At 37.7% G+C, this 22,277-nt stretch overlaps 1 protein-coding gene across 2 annotated transcripts in view; it reads left to right on the forward strand.

The window, feature by feature from the left end:
- Nucleotides 1-22,277, forward strand: part of CCDC148 (coiled-coil domain containing 148) — a 229,822-nt gene that overhangs the window by 166,845 nt on the left and 40,700 nt on the right. For both annotated transcript variants that reach the window (XM_077760972.1, XM_077760973.1), the window contains one exon: nt 8,423-8,541. In XM_077760972.1, the coding sequence (XP_077617098.1) occupies nt 8,423-8,541 (119 nt within the window). The remainder of the gene's footprint in view (nt 1-8,422; nt 8,542-22,277) is intronic.

Here is a 22,277-nt window from a genome sequence, read left to right on the forward strand (position 1 = left end):
CTAAAATGGGGTGCTGTAATTGAACATGGTTAAAGTTAAAAGGAAGCATTTAGCTCTTATTTGCTAATAATAGACAACATCCCAGCACATCAGGAGCTTACAGCATGTACCCGGGGGGAGGGAGGCAAACCACCCAGTGGATAGCATTTTTAGTAGAACTGCTTTACAGAAGAATCTAAATCAATCCTCATATGATATTGCATCAACCTTTATAATGCCTATAGTATAAAATTAAATCATAGTCCTGTGAAACTTTCTCTAGAAAGTGAAAGTGATACTGCATGCAAGATGATAAAAGTGAAAATATTATAAAAAGGGATATACAATGTTCTTGTCATCTGACTTGGTATAGAAATAAAGTTTGGAAACTTCAGGAATGAATAATAGTCATGTCCTTCTAAATATTGATTTTTTTCCTGGCCAAACTTTCAAACAACATACTTTTATAATTATAAAGTATTTATGTCCATTGTAGATAGTTTGGAAAATACAAACAAGCACACAAAATACAATAAAAGTCACCACAAGTCCTAAACTAGTATGAAAATAAAAATTATTAACAATGTCCATTTATTCCTTTTTCTATATATGTAGGGAATTTAATTTACCTAGAATCATACTGCATATACTATTTTTAACCTGTTTCTTTACATTTATTAATATATCTTATATGTCTTGTTTTCCTACCACATAATTTTTAGTGTTTGTATAGTGTTTCATTATGTGAAATATTGCATTTAACCCTTTTTAAGCTTCTTTATTTATTTTTTTATTTATTGAGAGATGGAGAGTGCATATGTGCATGCAAGCAGGGGAAGGGCAGAGAGAGAGAGAAAGGGAGATAGAGAATACTAAGCAACTCTGAGTTGTCACCACAGAGCCTGATGCAGGGCTCAATCTCATGAACCATGAGATCATAACCTAGGCCAAAATCAAGTGTCAGACACTTAACTAACTGAGCCACCCAGGAGCCCTGCATTTAACCAATTTCTTATTTTGTAATGTTATATTATTTCCAAACTTTCACCTTTTTAAGGCTGTAATGAACATACCTTTAACCTGAATCTTTGCATATGTCCCTGATTATTAATTCATAAACTTTGTTTCTTAATTCTTAAGTCTTTTTCTAGTGACTTTATTTATTCTTCAAAAAGAGTATAACAATGTACCCTCTTACTAGCGGTGATGCAATTGTTTACCAGGTTGGAGATTGGTGGGAAAAATGTTCAAGTGTAGGACACTGATAAGTAGCTGAGATACAAACAGTCTGAATTGTGGACTGAAAGGAGTACTATTCAAATAATCCAACAGGATGGTGGCAAATTTGATTTTGTATTGTAATTTCTTACCCATGTAGAGAGTTTTCAATCACTTGCATAAAGAATGTCGTGTAAAGTAATTCTCTTGAGGCCAAACTTTTATTCAGAAGCTTCAGCAGATCCTGGATTGAAGCCCACAGAGATCTCCATACCATAAGTATAGAAGAGATAAAAGTTGGCTAAAGGGTTTTGAGGATAGAGGTGATAAAATGTCCATCTTTAGAAAAGAAAATCTTTAGTCTGACTCTTATGGACAATCTGATTTAGAGAAATACTATGCCTCCAGGCTCTTTTGAGATTAAAATGCACCTCCATCCCACACATGACTTAGTAGACTACTGGTTGTTTGTCTAACTGGATGCTTTATTAATAGTTTTGGATTTATATAAGTTGATATAATAAAAGTATTGTGTGCAATGTTGCTTTTCTATATTGTTTTTCACTGGATTCATTTGACAGATGCATATCATGTACTTTTCATTTGATAGATGCCATGCTAGATACAAATAAATAATACAGCATAGGGCATGTTCCTTACTTTTCAGAAACTCACAAAAGTGTGAAAAATTATGTGGTGAAATTTAGATGCTTGTCAAATTTATTGTATAGAAAGAAGAGTCATACTTCAATTGGTGGCAATTTTATGGGATACAGGCTGATCTACATGGAACAAATGGGAAAAAATTAAAGTTAAAAAAATATGAATACTTTCTATTAGGAGGTCATGCTGATTTTATATGTAACAATATCACTATTTTGTGAGGGTACGTATTCCAGACCAAAAGTAGAAAAGAGATCTGTAAGATGCAAAGAATTAGCTATGTAAATTAGAATTTAGAAAATGGACTAAAAGTTGCTCTGTCTCCAAGCTTATCAGTAATGGCACTGAATATTTTGAACTTCCTATTTCATACATTTTATGGATCTGATTATGAATAATGAACTCCTGAATAAGTCATTAAAGTCTTTGAAATAATGACCTGGAAGCAAGGTATAGAAGTTTGTTCAAAGATTCAACACCACACACATTGCTTGAAATCAGAGACCAATCTGTCTTCCTTCTATAATGTTTGAGCCCTAACTTTTTGCTTTTTAGGTATAAACAAGAATTTCTTATTTCATGTTGAATTATAATAATTCTTGGACTGAAGGAGTGAAAAATATAATTTGATGCTTGTGTAGTAGTATTAGTCCAAGTTTTTAAAAATTAACCTCTGAGGTACTCCAATGCTGTAAGCATCATTTCCTATTGGAGTTTTTAATAGGAAGCGTATTGTTTGGAAGATTAGAAAGGTAAAGTAGGATATAAAGGTGATCTCAAATTCTTTGAAAAGTTAGCATAGCATTATTTTAGAGAACAGTTTCTTCAGTTTATTTACACTTTTACTGGCTTAACTTTACCCAAATGAACAAAATGTGGAACAGCGAAAGGGGAACATTCCCAATATGAATCCAAGATTATAGAGAGGTAGTAATGAGGGGCTATTTTGTTTTTCAGAAAAGTAAGCTTTTTCTAGAAACTTCATCTGTGGAAGTCAAGGGACAAGCTTTAAATTCAACTTTTCTCATTTGAACTAACCTTCTGATTTCCCTATAACTGGAATGTTTTAAGTATCACTCAAAAAGTAAAAAGCAAGGTGTTTGAAATCTGTGTCTCCCCAAATGTCCCCAAAGGGCTAGTTAAATATCTTTAGCCTTAACTTTAGTTTGAGGCTTTCAAAGCCAATAATTCTTGACACATATACTTCCTGCTCCTATTAATTGACAAAAAGTGAATGGAACTGTCCTTAGGGAAGTGCTTAGTTCAGACTTTACATTCTGCAAATAAAACTGCTGGCCTTGTTCCCATCTACAACTTTGTTATTCTCAGACCAGAGACCAGAAGAAGCTTCCACTCACCTAACGATGATCAATTAAGCCTTACTATGGGTCAGACATGATAGAAGGTACTACAATGCAAAGATGAATAATGTGAACCAATATGGAAAGTGCTATGCTAAGGATATACATGAATAGTGCCTTAGAAGGTACACCTATGTCTGGAGGAGAGGGGAAGGAGGAAGGCTGAGAAAGCAGTGCTAAAATTGCATCTTAAAGGATGGACAAGAGGGATTTAGCAGGCCACAGGTAGGACACACCATGCCAGGCATGTAATAAATGCCTAAATTTATCAGTAACAATGCAGTACAGAATCTCATAAAAACAAATCAAGGAATATAAGGCAGGACAAAGAATGGAGAGTAATAAACTTTCACCAAGGGTCATTGGTGTGCCAAGGATGGAGCTAAGATTTTTTTCTTGGAGGGTTCAGAGGAAGATTCAATGAGGAGATTTGTTTTGGTGATAAAGGTAGAGTAAAATTGACAGGTGAAAGAGGGAAATGAAGTCATTTTAGTTGAGAAAACTTTGCAAAAAGGCAGATAAGAATGAAAGTACATGGCCACCTTTTTATTCTACTTATATTCTCACCCTAGAGATCTCACTTAGTCCTGTGGCATCAAATACCGTTTTATGTGGATATTTCCTTAATTTAGACTTCCAGCCCTGAATCGACCCTTAAGCCACCCATCTGCACCTCCACATTGTTTATTTGGAATCTCCACTTCAAGGCCTTGCAGTCATGTCAACTATTTAATGTTCAATACTAAGCTCCTGATGGTCTTTCTTTCCCAAACCTGTTATTCTTCCAGTATTCCATCTCAGTTATTGGTACCATCATTCAATCAGGTGCTCTAGCAAAAAGCTAGGAATTGTCCTTGATTCCATTTTCTTCAGCTTTAATATCCAAAACCTCAGTGAGCAATCTGATCCCACTCAAAAACCAACTCAGACATGAACACTTCATTTCCTGGTCCAAGTGATCATTTTTACCTTATTCTTCTGTCTTGTCTCCTCGTTTCTCTTTTGGTTCTCTACTGTCTATACTTTACTCAATAGCAATAGCTATCTTTTAAAAAGTCAGATTATGTCACTCCCTGCTTTAAACTTGTCAATAGCTTTTCTTTGTTTCTAGACCTAAATCCTTGCCCAATCATGTAGCCCTCAGCTAGCTTCTCAATCTCACCTCCACTCTTAACTCACAGCACATGCTCCAGCCACACTGACTTCTTCCAGATTCTGAAAATGCACAAGGTCTTTCCCACTCATTAATGTTGGACCTAGAGCTCCCCTCTCCTGCTGTGATCACCCTCCATCTCTTCCCATAGTTGTCTCACTCTCATCTTTTAAATTTTGATTCAAAGATTATTACAAAACATGCCTTCTAATAAGAATTCTATGCAAATTTTTCTAAATTGTTGCTATAATTATTTCCTTATTAGAATATATGATGTAATATTCTGTTCATTCATTTATGTATTTATTCTCTTTCTCTCTCTCTTTCTCGAAAGTCCCAGCAATATGAGTCAGAGACCTTACTTCTCTTTTAAGCATCGTATCCCAAATACACAACACAATATCTGGCTTAAAGTATGTGTTCAGTATATGTTTGTGAAACAAATGAATGCCATAGCCAGTAGTATCTTAAGACTATATAGATAAGGATTGACAGAATCAAATACACAAAGAAATTATGCAAAGTAAAGATTGAAAAGGATCATTTCATTTGCTCACTTGGAAGTCAGTGGTGAAAGTAGTGAATCTGGAGGGAACGCAGAGATAGGAATGTCACAAGTGAGGAATAAAATAGGAAATAAGAACTGAAGAGAGTAAGATGCTTGACTGAAGAAGGAGACAATGAAGGGTGAGGTGCTACAGTCTTGGGAGTCTAAAGAAAGTCGTTTTACATTTTTGTAAATGGGTGAGATTTGTATATATTTCCATGTGAGGAGAAAGAAGCAGCAGAGACCAAGAAGTTGAAGATATAAGAGAGAGAGCTGTAAATGATGGAGTAAGTTTATGGAGAAGATTGAATTAGGGAATAGGATCTGGAGCCCATCTAGGAGGGATGTCTTGCACAAAGGAAGGACACCTCTTTTTCTAAAAGCCAGGCATCAAGAAAGGTATCATTTAGAGTCTCCATTTCCTCTGATAAAAGTAAAGAAGGGGATGCGTATATGCAACTTACCATACTGAATGGGTTTTGGAACATGACCATGAGAACATAAGAGGTATTAACCAGGAATTCATAAAACAAATGCTGATTATCAATGAAGATTCAGTTAAAACCATAAATTTGGTATTGTTTTCTAGAGTTGTGTAATTCATTCATCAAACAAATGTTTGTTAGGTATATACCATGTTCTAGACCATTTAGTTGATGTTGGAAGTGCCAAGATAAATAAATCACATTTTTTGAAGTGTAGTGAGGAGAGAAACCCACTATACTAATTAGCAAAGCCTTGAAATAAGGGCTATACTGGAGGGATAAAACTATATAATCAGAATACTGAGGATGATAGGAAAGGAGTGGGTAGGTTCTGGTCATAGAATCGATGGCTATAATTGAAGATTTCAGAATGGAAACTGAAATATATTTGATGATAATAGAATCCTGGAGGAAGTGGTGGATCCCTGGAATGGAGGAAGTTGTGGAACTGTGAGGTTAGTAGGTTGGAGGGGCATTCAGGCAGATGCTAAAGTTGTCTAGGAAAGTGGAAGGGGTTGTTTTGGACAAGTCCTGTGTGGCTGTGACCTGCATGTCTGAATTCTTCATGAATAGTTGAGAATGACCTGGAAATTCACACATGCCAGTGAAGGAGAGGTAGAAAGAGATATAGCCATATACAGTTAACATCGGAAGAAGAAGGCATTGTACTTGAGAGGAATATCATTGTGGTGTAAAAGTAGCAGTTAACAAGGAGGGAATTAACATTCCCTCAGCCATTCCTCAGCCTCCTGGCACATGGAGCATCAGAAGATAAACATCCTTCACTCAAGAGAATTCCAGTCAAAACACTGATGTAGTGGTCTGAAGTTTTAAGATGTAGAGGATTTTATGTGTGATGACACTGGGGTTTCAGAGAGCCCAGTGGATAGCACTGAAAAAGAATAAATTGTGCTCACATAAGAGAGGGAGGGAGGGAGGGGGAGATGGAGGTGGAGACAGAGACAGAGAAGGAGAGGAGCTGATAGAGAGATAGAGGAAGAAAGAAAAGGGAGGACAGAGAGAGTTGGAGAGAGGGAGTGAGAGAGAGACAGAGAGGGACAGAGAGAGAGAGACAGAGAGACTCACACTGTAGCAATGTCTGAGGATACTAGAGAGTTGGAAATTGAAATAATTGGTCCTGAGATACCAAAAGTCTCTGGTGTGACGTATTTCTATGGCCTGCAGAGGATAGTGCACCAAATGGTATCTGCTTTCTGAGGACACCAGCAACCTGGTTGTCCAGGTTGGACCTACAAGGGTTGGTCCACTTGTAGTCAAGGGATTGTCGACAATAGGACCATTGACTTCCCTCCAAGGCCAACACAGAGTAAGCAGATGTTGCTGACCTTTTAGAGCCTAGATGAAAATGCTCTATCCAATATCTACTCTTTTTAAAAATTTAGTTTTGGGGGCGCCTGGGTGGCTCAGTTGGTTAAGCATCTGACTTTGGCTCAGGTCTGTGGGTTCGAGCCCTGCATTGGGTTCTGTGCTGGCTCGGAGCCTGGAGCCTGTTTCAGATTCTCTCTCTCTCTCTCTCTCTCTCTCAGAAATAAATAAAACATTTTTTAAAAAATTTAGTTTTGAAGTAGCTTTACTTTCTCTGATTATGAAAGAAATACATATTCATTGCAAAACATAAGGTAACACAAAAAAGTACAAAGTGTAAAATAAAGATCACTTAAATCCCAGAGGGAGATGGTGTAATCATTGTTAACGTTTCCATATCTGGCACTGGTACAATGCCCTGGCATTTATCAGTCAGGACTCTGAGACACACCTTATCAGTCAGTGTTTTCTTTCTCTGCCCCTCCCCCCACTTTGCTATATTTCTAGCTTCATCTGTGTTTTCCCCAAATTCAAATCTCAATTATCTATGGAGTTAAATCACGGTACCTTGATCTCACCCAGTTACTTGTTATGCTTTGAGTAGGTGTCTCCATTGTGGCCGCTGTTGCCACGGCCCTGTGGCAGAGCTGCTATGGCTGTGGCCATGTTGCTTAGGAGGCTTCCTTTGGTTCTCCCCGGGGTCAGAGACCATGTTGCTAAGCCAAGTCTGGAAACCACTTAACGTTTCATATTCACTTCTCAAAAGAGACAATGCCATGTTGGGGGTGAAGCTAACCTGTCCTCCATCACAGACCTTCTGCTGGCAGTCACTCATTATCATTCACCATCGAGGTACTCTACTTTTTGCCAACAAGATCCAGTCTCTTAAGTCACACACAACATGGAGAGCCAAAGTGGATGAAGGGGCCTCTGTCAAATACACATTAACTTCAGTTGCCGCATCACTAGGGGAACCTTGCGTGATGGTTTCATCCTCTTGAAAATAGCTTACGTATACTTCCAGTTTTCTCAGCCTGCCTCTGTTTCCAGAGAAGGGAAATAAAACAGGCCTAGTAAGAACAATGCTTTCACCTTTTTGAGCTTGATTAATGTGTCCTTTATTTTACCACATAAGTCAGAAATACTATATATCACAACCCTGCTATTTTTTCTTCTCCTCCTTCCTCCCACCTATCTCCTGCCACTTCCCCAGAAGCATAAAGCTTTCAACATCCTGCTGTCCATTAGCATAAATAGACTCATGCTTTTAAAGTATGAATAGGTTTAATGCTATATTTGTTAAAGACTGCAATACCATGAGAGGATAAAAATATTCTTGAGTAACAGGTAGATCATATACTTTAGAGACAATAACATGCTTCTATTGTGGTTCCCTGAAAGTCGATTATTTTAGCCATAGATTTAGGCTTTAGATCTTAGCATAAGTTACATTTCCACTTCAGAAATTGTTAAACCATGCAGTTTCTCAGGACTTGTATCTTCAGGTATTTATTTATTTATTTATTTAGCTATCAGTATACTATAGGCAGATCTAAGAAATGGAAAAGATAAAGTGCCATTTAAATTTAATATTGGCTATAGGAACCACTGGGTAATGTTGTTATAACTTTTCTCCTCATTTTAACATATACATTGTTAATTTCAATTTTATGTAACATTTATGCAATAGATAAGAAAATATTGGGCTAAAAAACAACAGAAGCGGCAAGAAATGGAAATGAGAGATCTTCAGCGTCTAGAAGAACTGAAGAAATTAATGGCTGAACAGTCAGTAAAAGACAGAGAAAGGTAAAAGAAAAATCTTAAATTGCATAGTAATGGAAATGGTTAGGGTAAACAGTATCAGAGGGAGCATTTTTCTATACTTAATGTATTCTTTCAATATTTATATCTATAAATAGATAAAATGATACTTATAATGTATTTCAGTCTCTCATGTTCATACACAAATCTCTGGTTTCCCATTTTGTTCCTTGGATGGCTTCCTAGTTAAAACCCTTACGGAGGATTTTATAGTATTTGATTGCCCACTGTGTGCATGAAAGGATACAGGCTGTCACTATGGCTTAATATGTTGACCTAGAAGGAGGAAACAATTATTCAGGTAAGAAGGAAGACCCATTTATTATGACTGAGGCTGGAGAAGACAATACACAATTATACTGTGTACGTGATTCATTCTAGTATACTTAGAATGCACCCTATGTAGGAAAACACAGAGGATTTCTTGGAATGGTGTAATTTTAGAGCTGAAAAGGGCATTTGAGAGCAACTAACCCAGTGTCCTCATTTTATGAATGAGTACAAGAGAAATTAAAATTACTTTTCCAAGTTTACTCTATCAATCAGGGTCAGTGAGGAGACAAAGATAACACAATAATTTGAATAGAGAAAGTTTTAAGATAAAGAATTATTAATTCTGGGGCGCCTGGGTGGCTCAGTTGGTTAAGCATCTGACTTCGGCTCATGTCATGATCTCCCGGTTTGTGGGTTTGAGCCCCGCATTGGGCTCTGTGCTGACAGCTTAGAGCCTGGAGCCTGCTTCGGATTCTGTGTCTCCCTCTCTCTGACCTTCCCCTGCTCACGCTGCCTCTCTCTCTCAGAAATAAATAAAACATTAAAAAATTTTTTTAAAAAATTATTAATTCTAAGAGAAAACCTCTGTTATATAAAGAGATAAAGAGAGCTTTAAAGACAACTCCAGGGCTGAAGGAAGTTTCCCATAGAAGAAACAAATATGGAAGTGCTCCAGCCCCCGCCTTCCATGGTTGAGATTCAGACCTCATTGTAGAAGGCATGGTTGTGGCCCACTGGATGGTGGAGAAGTTCTTATCTGGGCTCAACCAGATCTTGGTCAGAGTTGCTGGGAAAGCAGGAAACACCCTGCCTGGGTGTAGGAGGCCAAAGCTGGAAGACAACCATCGGGATGCTTGCAAAACCCAGTGGGAATCTGACCATGGGAGCGGCTCTGAAATTTGTTGGGAAAGTGACCGTTGGGCTCCAGTGGAACTCCATGAGCACAGGTGCCACTGTGTGCTGCCCACACATGCAGCTGGAAGCCATGGTAAGAGCAAGAAGGCGTAAACCTTCTTGCCTGGAACCAGGAGAGAAAGCCCCTCCCTCCTTCCGTATCTTTCCAGAACTGCTTTCTCATATGGCTCAACATTGTGCCAGCTGTAAGGGAGAATAGTTATAGGGTCTAGCTCTGTTTTCTTAGAACAGGCAATGGAGGGTGGATTTGGAGTTAAGAGACAATCAATTGGGAGTCCTCATAGTCATCTACTGTAGCTAGCTTCTGAGTAGATTTTCACAAGAGGTAAATTAAGAATGGCTCTTTCATTTCATAATGGAAGTCGCAGTAGTTTTCCTTTACTCTTAGTCAATGTAAAAAACTTGCCTGGAACGCTATACTTTCGGCCCAGTTTTGCTGTGAACCTAACATTCCTCTAAAAATAAAATCTATTTAAAAATTACTCCTTAGAGGGGCGCCTGGGTGGCTCAGTCCGTCAAGCATCTGACTTCGGCTCAGGTCATGATCTCATGGCTCGTGGGTTTGAGCCCCGCGTCGGGCTCTGTACCGACAGCCACCTCAGAGCCTGGAGCCTGCTTCAGATTCTGTGTCTCCCTCTCTCTCTGACCCTCCCCTGCTCATGCTGTCTCTCTCTCTCTCAAAAATAAATAAAATAAAATAAAATTACTCGTTAGATATATACATAATCTTGGAGGACTTAGCCTTTATTTATTTATTTATTTATTTACTTATTTACTTATTTATTTTGAGAGAGACAAAGATAGCATGAGGGGAGGGGAAGAGAGAGAGAGGGAGACACAGAATCCCAAGCAGGCTCAGCTCTGCCAGTACAAACCTGTTGCAGAGTGCGAACTCACAAACCATGAGATCATGACCTGAGCTGGAACCACCAGTTGGATGCTTAACCAACTGAGGCACCCCGGTGCCCGGGACTTAGCCACTTTATACAACTAAGTTCATTTGTATCTAGGAAGCTTCCTCTGTGACCCATGGGACAGTTATCTCAAACTCCAGTCACCAAGCTTGCAGAGTAAATCTGGAGTTAAAACATAGATGCCAGACTATTCCTAAGCATTTGCTGGATGAAATTTACATCATTTTCTAGGTGTCTCAAGATTTTAGAGTTCAAGGTAAGAGGTGAAGCAGCCAATGACAAACCAGCCAAACAAGCACAAAGTGCTTACCAGCAGATAGGCCAGCCATGGGTCAGAGACAAAAATCCCACCAACAGCTAAATACTAAAGAGCAAGGCAATGGTGGAGGTCAAAGTCTGGATGGATAGTATGAAGCTATGCTGAGGAAACAAGAAAGCCACAGGAATTAAAGGGGGTGGAAAGAACAGAACAGATGTGAGGTCCCAGCATCTAGCAGATATGCTTCTAATAGAATCTCCCCTCACAGCCAGGGAGTTTCTTTGATTACAGAGCCATTTCGGTCTTTTCCTTCCTGTTCCAATAATTATCAAGATTAGCTGACTCAGAACTCTAGTTGAAAAGAAAAAAAGGAAAATCAGATTAATCTGCATTACATAACAGGAAAAAATAGTCATATTACAACATAGCAAAAAGAGTACTAAGGACTAGGAACCAGGGGACCAGGCTCTTAGTCTTCAGTCTTCTTGGAATAGTGTCTCACCTGGCCAAAGCCATTCAGCCTCTATAGGGCTCTGCTCTGTTCTTTGTAAAACTGAACTGGATAACCTCTGAGGGCTAAGTAAACTATCAACTTTAAGGGCCTATGATTTGTGTGTTCTACTCGTACAAAATGGAGATTCAGAGAGTTACAAATCAAGTTCTTTCGTGCCATTGGGAAATCAGTGAGCAAGGCCATTAAAATATTAGGATCATACATCAAGAAATAGTTCCCAGAAAATTTTGGATAATGTTGTAGATTAGAGCATAGTCATCATTCTGTGATTTAGGGAGATGGAACTCAACATGTAAAAAATGCTGGTAGCTTTTGCTTCTGGCAAGTACCAGAAGTTGTGTTCTTTTATAACCATCCTGACAGTAAGAGATTTGGTTAATTTGTTTTTCTCTACTACTGAAATACAACTCACAAACTTCATGTTTAATATTTTAACTGGAGGCTCATTTTTTTCATATTGGAATAAAAGTTTCAACCAGTTTCCAGATCTATTGAAAACATGCACACATGGCCTTGAGAGTTTAAAAACTTCCACTGTTTATTTTCATTTTCTAGCTTTTAAGTCTATGGTTAAGTTTCTCAAAAACAATATCCATCAATTAGTAGATATATTATGTTGAACCATAAGAAAATCCCATTTTTGCAGGTCACAAATGGTTCAGTATTGGCAGTTTTATGTGGTTCAACATAAAAAGATAAAATAATTCATTTTACTTATTAATTACATTTTCCTTCTCACTTATAATCTGTATTTTGCCCTCATTATTTCTTTTCGTTTTTGCTTTTGTTTTTGCCAAAGTTTCCGCTAACCTCCTAATTTCCTAAGCCCTATTTTCTTTCTGAACATGCCAGAGAGATTAAGAAGGAAGGTTCTTTAATCAAGTTGTTGACATTGGAATCCTGACTCTATTCTTTATAGCTATGTGGCTTTTGGGTAAGTTATTTCACTTGCCTATACTTCAGTTTCTTCATCTGTACAGTAAAGACATATATAGTATCTACTTCATAGGACTGTTGTAAGAGTTAAATGAAGTATTGAATGTAACACGCATCAAATATAAGTGATTAGTATTATCTGAATTTTTAAAGTTTATTTATTTATTTTGAGAGAGAGAGAGAGAGAGTGTGTGTGTGGGGGGGGTTATGGCAGCACACTGTTAGCATAGAGGCTGACGTGGTGCTTGGACTCATGAACCCCTTGATATCACAACTTGAGCTGAAATCAAGAGTAGGGCACCTAAATGCCTGAGCTACCCAGCTGCCCAATCAACTGAAATTTTAAAACATAAGACATCTTCTAAAAAATAAAATAAAATGAAATAAAACACAAGACACCTTCTAACAATTTCTTTTCTCAAAATGTTTAAGCATTTTAAATGCTTTAGATAAAACATGTAATAATGACATTTTTATTAAAAATAAAACCAGGTTAAAGCAAAAGTGCCCCCTTTTTTTTAAGCATATACCTTAAAAATTAGCATTCTTTTTTTTTTTTTTACAAATAGTTTATTGTCAAGTTGGTTTCCATATAACACCCAGTGCTCATCCCCACAAGTGCCCTCCTCCATGCCCATCTCCCCCTTCACTCCCCACACCCATGAGTCCTCAGTTTGTTCTCAGCATTCAAGAGTGTCTCATGGTTTGCCTCTCTCCCTTTCCCCCACCATTTCTCCCCTTCTTCTCCCCCATGGTCCTCCATTAAGTTCCTCCTAATCCTCCTATACGTGCAAACATATGATATTTGTTCTTCTCTGCCTGATTTATTTCGCTCAGCAGAACACCCTCAACGTCCATCCATGTTGCTACACATGGCCAGATTTCATTGTTTCTCATTGCCATGTAGTATTCCATGGTATAGATAAACCACATCTTCATGATCCATTCATCTGTTGATGGACACTTAGGCTCTTTCCATGTTTTAGCTATTGTGGAGAGTGCTGCTATGAACATTGGGGTACATGTGCTCCTATGCATCAGCATTTCTGTATCCCTTGGGTAAATTCCTAGCAGTGCTATTGCTGGGTCATAGGGGAGTTCTATTGTTAGTTTCCTGAGGAACCTCCACACTGTTTTCCAGAGGGGCTGTACCAGTTTACATTCCCACCAACAGTGTAGGAGGGTGCCCTTTTCTCCACATCCTTGCCAGCATCTAGAGTCCTCTGATTTGCTCATTTTAGCCACTCTGACTGGCGTGAGGTGGTATCTCAGTGTGGTTTTGATTTGTATTTCCCTGATGAGGAGGGATGCTGAGCATCGTTTCATGTGTCTGTTGGCCATCTGGATGTCCTCTTTGGAGAAGTGTCTGTTCATATCTTCTGCCCATTTCTTCACTGGGTTGTTTGTTTTTCGGGTGTGGAGTTTGGTGAGTTCCTTATAGATTTTGGATATTAACCCTTTATCTGATATGTCATTTGCAACTATCTTTTCCCATTCCGTTGGTTGCCTATTAGTTTTGTGGGTTGTTTCCTTTGCTGTGCAGAAGCTTTTAATCTTGATGAGGTCCCAATCCTTTATTTTTGCTCTTGATTCCCTTGCTTTTGGGGATGTGTCAAGTAAGAAGTTGCTGCGGTGGAGGTCAAGGAGGTTGTTTCCTGCTTTCTCCTCTAGGGTTTTGATAGTTTCCTGTCTCACGTTCGGGTCCTTTATCCATTTTGAGTTTATTTTTGTGTATGGTATGAGAAAATGATCTAGTTTCATTCTCCTAAAGCAAAAGTTCCCCTTGATCACTACCCTCATACAATGTCTTCTCTAGAAGTCCTTTCTGTTTTTCGTTGTTTAGTACTTGTGCATAGATACTATCTCTATGTACCTACATAAAAAATGAGTTTAAGGACAGCAACAACAACAAAAATCCCCAATACATTTTACGATATAATACTATTGTATTAGCTCAGGCTGCTGTAATAAAATACCAGACTGGTGGTTTAAACAACAGAAATTTATTTTCTCATAGTTCTGGAGACTAGAAGACCAAGAATAAGGTGCCAGCATGGTGAGTTTCTGGGAGAACTCTTTATGTGGCTTATAGACAACTGCTTTTTTGCTTTGTGCCCATAGATGTGAAGAGAGACAGTAGATCTCTGTCTCTTCTTATAAGATCACTAATTCCATCGTGAGGGCCCACACTCATGACCACATCTAAACCAAATTATTTCCCAAGACCTCATCTCCAAATACTATCACATTGGGAGTTAGGATGTCAACATATGAATATTAGAGAGACAAGTTCTGTTTATAGTAACTATTTGTGTTTTTTTGAAAAAAGCATTTATATATCCACAAATTACTTGTTTACTATTAAGTACTATTTACCGGTTGCTGCTAGTATATAAGGTTTTTGTGCCAATTAGAAAAGGTTCTCCCTTCTGGTGGCAAAGTGCATAGATCCCCTATCCAGAGATAGACAAATTAGGAATAGACCCCCTTTCTGAACCATGGCACTCAGCTAGACAAACAGCAGCAAAGCTGGCTGTCATCCCCTATTCATACTCCTGGTCCAGCATGGCTTTTACAAAGGACAAACTTCAAAATGATACACGGCACCCCCTGCAAATAGACTTACCTAATTCTTTTAAAATAGTGTATATTATCCACATTTCTTCTGAAATTCAGCCATCTGGAATTTATTTCCAAGAATGATATGAGCTAAGTGTCCAACTTTCATTTTTTGGTGTAAATTGATAGTCAAGTCTCTCAACACCAATTATTTAATGATTCATCCTAACCCACTGAGTTGAAATGCCACCTTTATTATATATTATACTTCTAATTATACTTTCATATACATATGGATGCTGATTAGATTAAATGAAAACTGATCTATATTTATATTTTTACATCAATATCATGCTATTTTAATTAATCTGTTTTGCTATCTGATAGAGCAAGTGTTCACTCATTTTCAAAAATATCTTATTTATTACATTTTTTAAAAAAATTAACATTTTTTTTTTTTTTAGAGAGGCAGAGACAAAGTACAAACTGGGGAGGTGCAGAGAGAGAGGGAGACAAAGAAACTGAAGCAGGCTCCAGGCTCTGAGATGTCAGCACAGGGCCTGACGTGGGACTCGAACTCACAAACTGCGAGATCATGACCTGAGCTGAGGTTGGCCGCTTAATCAACTGAGCCACCCAGCACCTCATATCTTAGTTATTCTTATGTCAAATTTCACTTTTAAAAATCTTGCCGATTATTTGCATTGAGATTTTGTTAAAGAATGCTGACATATATACGAAATTGAATCTCCAGTCTAGGATCATCCTTCCAGAATAGCTCTCTAGTTCAAGTCTTCTCTCAGTTTCTCCAGAAGATTTCACAGTTGTTGTTTTTTTTCCTGGTGAAGGCTTGGAAATTATTTTGGAATATGTAGAAACTGATGACCAAAAAGGTGATTCTAAATTTTCTTTAGTGGCTGTGTGAGGAAAAGTGCATGAACTAGGAAGTAGCAGTGGGGATACAGAAATGACAAATGTTCATCAAGTATTTAGGTAAAATATGATAACTTGTTTCATTGGGAATGGAGTTTGAGGTAAGAGAGAGGAAGAAGCATGATCCTGAATATTACTAAGCTATATCTATCCTCTTAGGTTGAAAGCTTTAGTTTGTTTCCAGTCTCTTTTATTTTCTAATAAATTTATTTGGCTATAGCCTCCTTTTTTCTCTTCCTGTGTATCTTGGGCTGCATTCTATAAGTTTTAAAATAAGGTTTCATACCACCTCACGCCGATCAGAGTGGCTAAAGATGCTGGCTAAGATGTGGAGAAACGGGCACCCTCCTACACTGTTGGTGGGAATGTAAACTGGTGCAGCCCCTCTGGAAAACAGTATGAATGGTCCTCAAAAAGTTAACAATAGAACTCCTCTATGACTCAGCAATAGCACTGCTAGAAATTTATCCAAGGGATACAGGAGTGCTGATATATAGGGACACATGTATCCCAATGTTCAAAGCAGCACTTTCATCAATAGCCAAATCATAGAAACAGCCTAAATGTCCATTAACTGCTGAATGGATCAAGAAGATGTGGTTTCTGTTGGTGGGAATGTAAACTGGTACAGNAAAAAAAAAGAAATCCCACATTTAAAAAGATAAATTTCTCTAAAGGAAAAAATATTAAAATAAAATAAGTTTTCATTATCTAATTTCTAAATAATTTACATTTCATTTTTGATGTCATAACAATAAAGTGGTACATATTGGAATGTTTCCCAAAGGCAAGGTTACTGATAGCTTCCAATTTTTTCTACTTCTCTACTTTCTATGTCTTTTCATAACAATGTGCAAAAATTTAGAATGCTTCATGAAAAGCTACTAATCCTGCTACTTTTAACATTAAAAAATTCCTTTTTATTGAATAACAATTTATATATGAATTCTCTTGTTTTCAGTGTACAACGAAATGATTTTTAGTAAATTTATATAGTTGTCCAATCATGGCTATGTTCCAGTTTTATATTATTTACATTATCCTAGAAAGATCTCTCATGCCCATTTCCATTAATTCCAGGCCCTACTCCCAGCCCCAAATGACCACTAATCTCTTTCTGTCTCAATAGATTTGCCTTTTTATATAAATTATATGTAAATATACATTTTATATACATTTATATATTATATTATATTATTCATTTATTTAAAAACATTTTAACGTTTATTTATTTTTGAGAGAAAGAGACAGGGTGCGAGTGGGGGAGGGACAGAGAGAGAGGGAGAATCCAAAATAGGCTCCATGTCGTCAGCGCAGAGCCCAATGTGGGGTTTGAACTCACAAACTGTGAGATCATGACCTGAGCCAAAATCAAGATGCTCAACNTGACAAACTGAGGATTGATGGGGATGGGGCACAGGGGAAAAGGGGTGGTGGGCATGGAGGAAGGCATTGTTGGGATGAGCACTGAGTGTTCTATGGAAACCAACTTGACAATAAACTNCCTCCCCTGCTTGCACTCTGTTTCTCTCTCTCAAAAGTAAATAAAAATATTTTTAAAAATTAAAAAAAGAAAGTTGCAGAGTAAATAAGAAGAAATTAGATCATCCTTCCATGTACAGGGCCCTCTCTCTTGTCATTATGACATTTGATAAAGGCTTGTTAAAATGTTCAATCTCTAACTTTTCAGCTCTCTGAAGTGCAGCCAATATACACTCTCTTCTTCCCTCTGTATTTGCCAGGTATTATCTTTACAAGCATGGTTGTAATTGTGACATTTCACTTATTTATATTTTTTGCTGTTCCATGTCATTTGAAAGCCCACCTTTCCCACTTCCTTTGTAATAACTTTAACATATTTAAATGCTTATTTATGTGCCCTGAAAGGTAATTTAAAGATTCCTAAGGCATTTTAGGAACCTTTCTTGGCTAAGCAGCTCCTCTGGATAACATTTCATAACAGGAGACTGAATGGAGCTGGCATGACCAACAAATGGAAGGTAAAGATGTAAGAAATTCATTGGTCACCCAATATCATACACTGTGTGATCAATGCATATGATATTCCAGAAGAGGTAAAATGGTAGCAAAGAGTCATGGTTAGGGGAGTTGTGTAAAGTGTTGCCCAAAGGGAGATTAAGAAGTGCACTTGTGATGAGCATCGGCCTTTGCATGTAAGTGTTGAATCACTAAATTGTACACGTGAAACTAATATTACAGTGAATTTTAACTAACTGGAATTTGTATACAAACTAAATATAAATACATAATAAGAACATAAATTCATTGGTTAATGCTAATGTAATATGAGAGCCCCAGATGCATTCTTTGCTATGTCGGAATCCCCTGGGAAATATTTGAAAGTCCTGATGCCTAGACAAGGTCCTAGATCAGTTAAATCAAACTCTGTGGCATTAGGATTTTAGCCCCAACAGTTTTTGAAAATCTTCAGGGGATTCTGAAGTGCAGTGAAGTTTGAAGACTAGTGTACTAGAGTTCTTTATACTTTCTAAAGTATGGACCCAAATCATCTATTGGGTTCTTGAAGAGATCCTACTTTTTGTAGAATTACCTGTTAAGTCTTTTTTTTCCCAATGCTATTCCCTCATTGAAGTAGTCCAGAAAAGTCATGGAGGTGAAACTTCATATTCATGGAGAAGGTTAGCAATTCAAGAATCCTCTGCAAGCAAAAATCTTGCATGTTTCTGTCTAAGCAGATGTGTGTGTGTGCATGTGCATATATGTTCATGGATGTGTGTTTAATGGAGAAAGCATTGCTTTGTGTAGAAACAAACATTAGATTTCAGTTATTGTTTCCAAAAGAATGGAGTTTTTCTATGTTGCAAATGGTACATATTTGAAGTTTAAGATGGTGATGACCATTTGGGAAGGAAGAAACTAGAGCCAGCTGCCTTCCTAACACTAAATTGGCTTTGTTAATCTAGTGTGTGTTTTGGGGTGCTTGCCAACAGCAGGGAATTGATAATTATTGCATTTTCTAAGCAGTAAAACCAGATGTTTCTCTCTATTTTCCATGTCTTTTCTTAACAATATGCAATATTCAGCATGTTGTATTGGAAGACATTAAGGACATTTAAAGTGGGTTCACAGTCTAATCTGTGAGATTTTTAAAGAATACGATTATTAGACTGACTTCAACAGAAACTTTACAAACATTTGTTATGTTTTTGCTTCTCAGCAAGAGATTTCCCAAAGTTAGTAGAATACTCTCGTTCATTAAATCTCTGTCAACCAAACCCCCATTCCAAGTGGATGTGCCAAATGATGTCAACCAAGAATCACTGTGAGGCGTTAAACAAATATAGTTCTTAGTAAAACTGTCTGTTTTGTCTTTTAAATGATATCAGAAATGTTTCACAAATTAGCATTAATTTAAAAGACTGAAATAGACCCCACTGGTAGCCAACATTCCATCTTCCAACCCATAGAGGTAATTTTGCCTAAAAATAATAATAACAGTTAGAACCTGCTCATCAGTAATATAACTATGGCATGTGTATATGTGTGTGTGTTTTCATGTATTATGGCATGAATACATAGATTATTTGGATATAATTCTAGTACCCTTTGAATGAATCTTAGCCAATCAAGCATAGTTGACAGAAGGAGGCTAAGAAGTTTATGAACACAGCAATGTACAGTAATTTTAACGTGAAAATAAACAAGCATGCTTGTGCCAGTGGGCAGACGGAGCACCAGCTGGGCAGAGATCACTCAGCTGAGGGTCATTGTAGAGGTCTTGGATGACGATTTATCTCCTGAGGTGTGCAAGCCCAGCTTCTGATCTATGATCCTTTTTAAACCAGAGCAGAGAGTGCCTTTTGTTCAGTAGTTTGGGTTGTTTTTACTTTGTTGTTTACAACTTTGGTTTTTGATTTTAGAAGTCTTTGCTCATTAAAAAAGCTACTGGATTTCTACCATATGCCAAATTGATCTGTCTGTTGCAGTTGCTCGTTTAGGACACAAAGTGGAAGGTCAGCAGGTGTGTGTTTGGTAGAGGGTGGGCAATATTCAGAAACCTTTATAATACATTTTTATACAAAATGTGCATTATTGCTTCCCTGTAGTGCCCACCATTATTTGTCCTCTATACCAACATGTCAGTGAAGTGACCACAGATGTTATGATTTCAAATAGAATAGATAGATGCGACGGTCTTTCTCAAGAATTTATCATCTCATATTCTCTTCCCCAGGAACACAGACTTTTATCTTGGTCCATAATTAATGCCACAGATATTTGAAAGTTCCTCACTGGGCAACAAGTGGTTTTGATACTGTATTGCCTTTCTCCCATTCAACACTTACATCTGTAGATATAAATGGTTTTCTGTGTGTTTTCTGCAGCAAAGGGATGCTGTGTCCTCCAAGGCTCCACACAGTATTTGTGAGTGAAAGGAAGGCCACCATTCTTTAGGTTACTGAGGTTTTTATAACTAACTCCTTAGCTAGGGAGTTTTACTAAGCACTTTCAGGTGATGAAATACTCACCTTTTAGCATAAACTTTAGGAAGATACTCTAAAGCTGCAGGGCTAGGTAGGCAGAAACTTAGCAATCATGGTTAAATGAGAATGGTATCAAGCCGTGGATTGGGAGAAATGTAAAAGTAACTTTCACAAAATACAACCACTGTGGTGGGTAAAGTATAGGTTCAAGCACTTGTTTATCCTTCCTTCCTTTGTTTGGAACTACTCCTATAAGGAAAACACACACACACACACACACACACACACACACACAAGGCTATCAGGTAATATTAAATAATACTTAGTGAAAGGAACATGCTTACAATCTAGATTATTTTCTTACTTTATGTATTTTAATATGAGTTTTATAGAGTTATGTTATTTTAGAGCTGAGAGGAATCTTGGAAAGTATCTAGCCCAGCCCACTTGTATTAACTAGGGTTCTAGTTTGCAAACAACAGAAATTATTCCTACTTGAATTTTGCAATAAAAATACTTCATATTAGGGTTGCATACAGAATCATTTGCAGAACTGAGCATAGAAAATGTTTGTGAATAACAGAGGCTGGGAAGATAGGAAGAGTCAAGACTAGGGGTGCCTGGGTGGCTCAATCAGTTAAGTGTTTGACTCTTGATCTCAGCTCAGGTCATGATCTCACAGTTTGTGAGTTCAAGCCCCACATCGGGCTCTGCACTGTCAGCATAGAGCCTGCTTGGGATTCTGTATCTCCCTCTCTCTGCCCCTCCCCATCTCATTCTCTCTTGGTCTCCCTCTCAAAATAAAAATAAATAAACTTAAAAAAAGAGTCAAAACTGTACCTCAATTCCCTGCAGAAAATCATCCCAGAAAGTCCAACCACTGACCATTAGATTCCACAGCTTGTGCCTCCTCCTCTGCTGTCTCTGGACTCTGGACATACCACTTGGCAGTGCTGCCTTATCCACACCCTTGCCATGCTTCTACTGCCAGTATCTTTGACAGTGTCTCCACAGGCCCTGCTCCTTTGTATCACTGGCTTCCAAGTGCAGCACCCACTGGGCTGAACTCAGATCAAATGCTCTTGAGCTAGTTGCAAAGGGGGAAAGTAAGTACCTGACATCACTTTACAAGAGGGATTTATTCAGAAGAAGAAGGGGGCTCAGATGCTGAGAAAAGAAAAGGAAAGAAAAATATAAAAGAATGTTTCTTACAGTCCACAACTGTAGTTGGCAAAATCAACATACCACTTCTTTTTATACTACTCTGCCAAAAAAGTTCCTTCCACCCAACACTGCAATTTCACCTTTCACAACACCAAACATGCTCACCTCATTCCTAAAGGAAACCAACTCAAAGTCTCATTTATTACATTTTGTCTAGCTCTAAATTCAAGATCTCTAAGTGAGATCTTTCTGAATTATCCTGGTTCTGTTATGATCCATCTCAATATTCCATGACCTATGGACTAAAGTTTAGCTTACTACCAATAAACATGCCTTAAATAAAATCATAAGGAAAATAGAGGTGAAGAAAGCAGGCAGAAAATTACTATATATATAAAAGGAATTTTGGATTTGGATCTTTCTCTGGGCTAATGGTATGCAGGGTGATACTCTCCCCTGATTCAGGGCAGTGGCAGTGTGCTGCAGCCTTCTGTCAGTCACACGAGGATGAATGAGTGATACACTTACATCCATACAACCATTCTGTTTTTTTTTTTATTTTTAGTACACTATTTAATAAGTTACACAAGATATTCCATGCTCTATTATAAAATAGGCTTTGTGTTAGATAATTTTGCCCAACTGTAGGCTAATGCAAATGTTTTGAGCATAGGCTAAGCTATGATGTTTGGTAGGTTAGATGTATTAGATACATTTTTGACTGACAATATTTTCAACTTATGATGGGTTTATTGAGAGGTAACCCATCATAAGTTAGGGACGATCTG

Source organism: Crocuta crocuta, unplaced genomic scaffold (assembly GCF_008692635.1).
Source record: "Crocuta crocuta isolate KB4526 unplaced genomic scaffold, BGI_CrCroc_1.0 scaffold153, whole genome shotgun sequence".
NCBI classification, from domain to species: domain Eukaryota; kingdom Metazoa; phylum Chordata; class Mammalia; order Carnivora; family Hyaenidae; genus Crocuta; species Crocuta crocuta.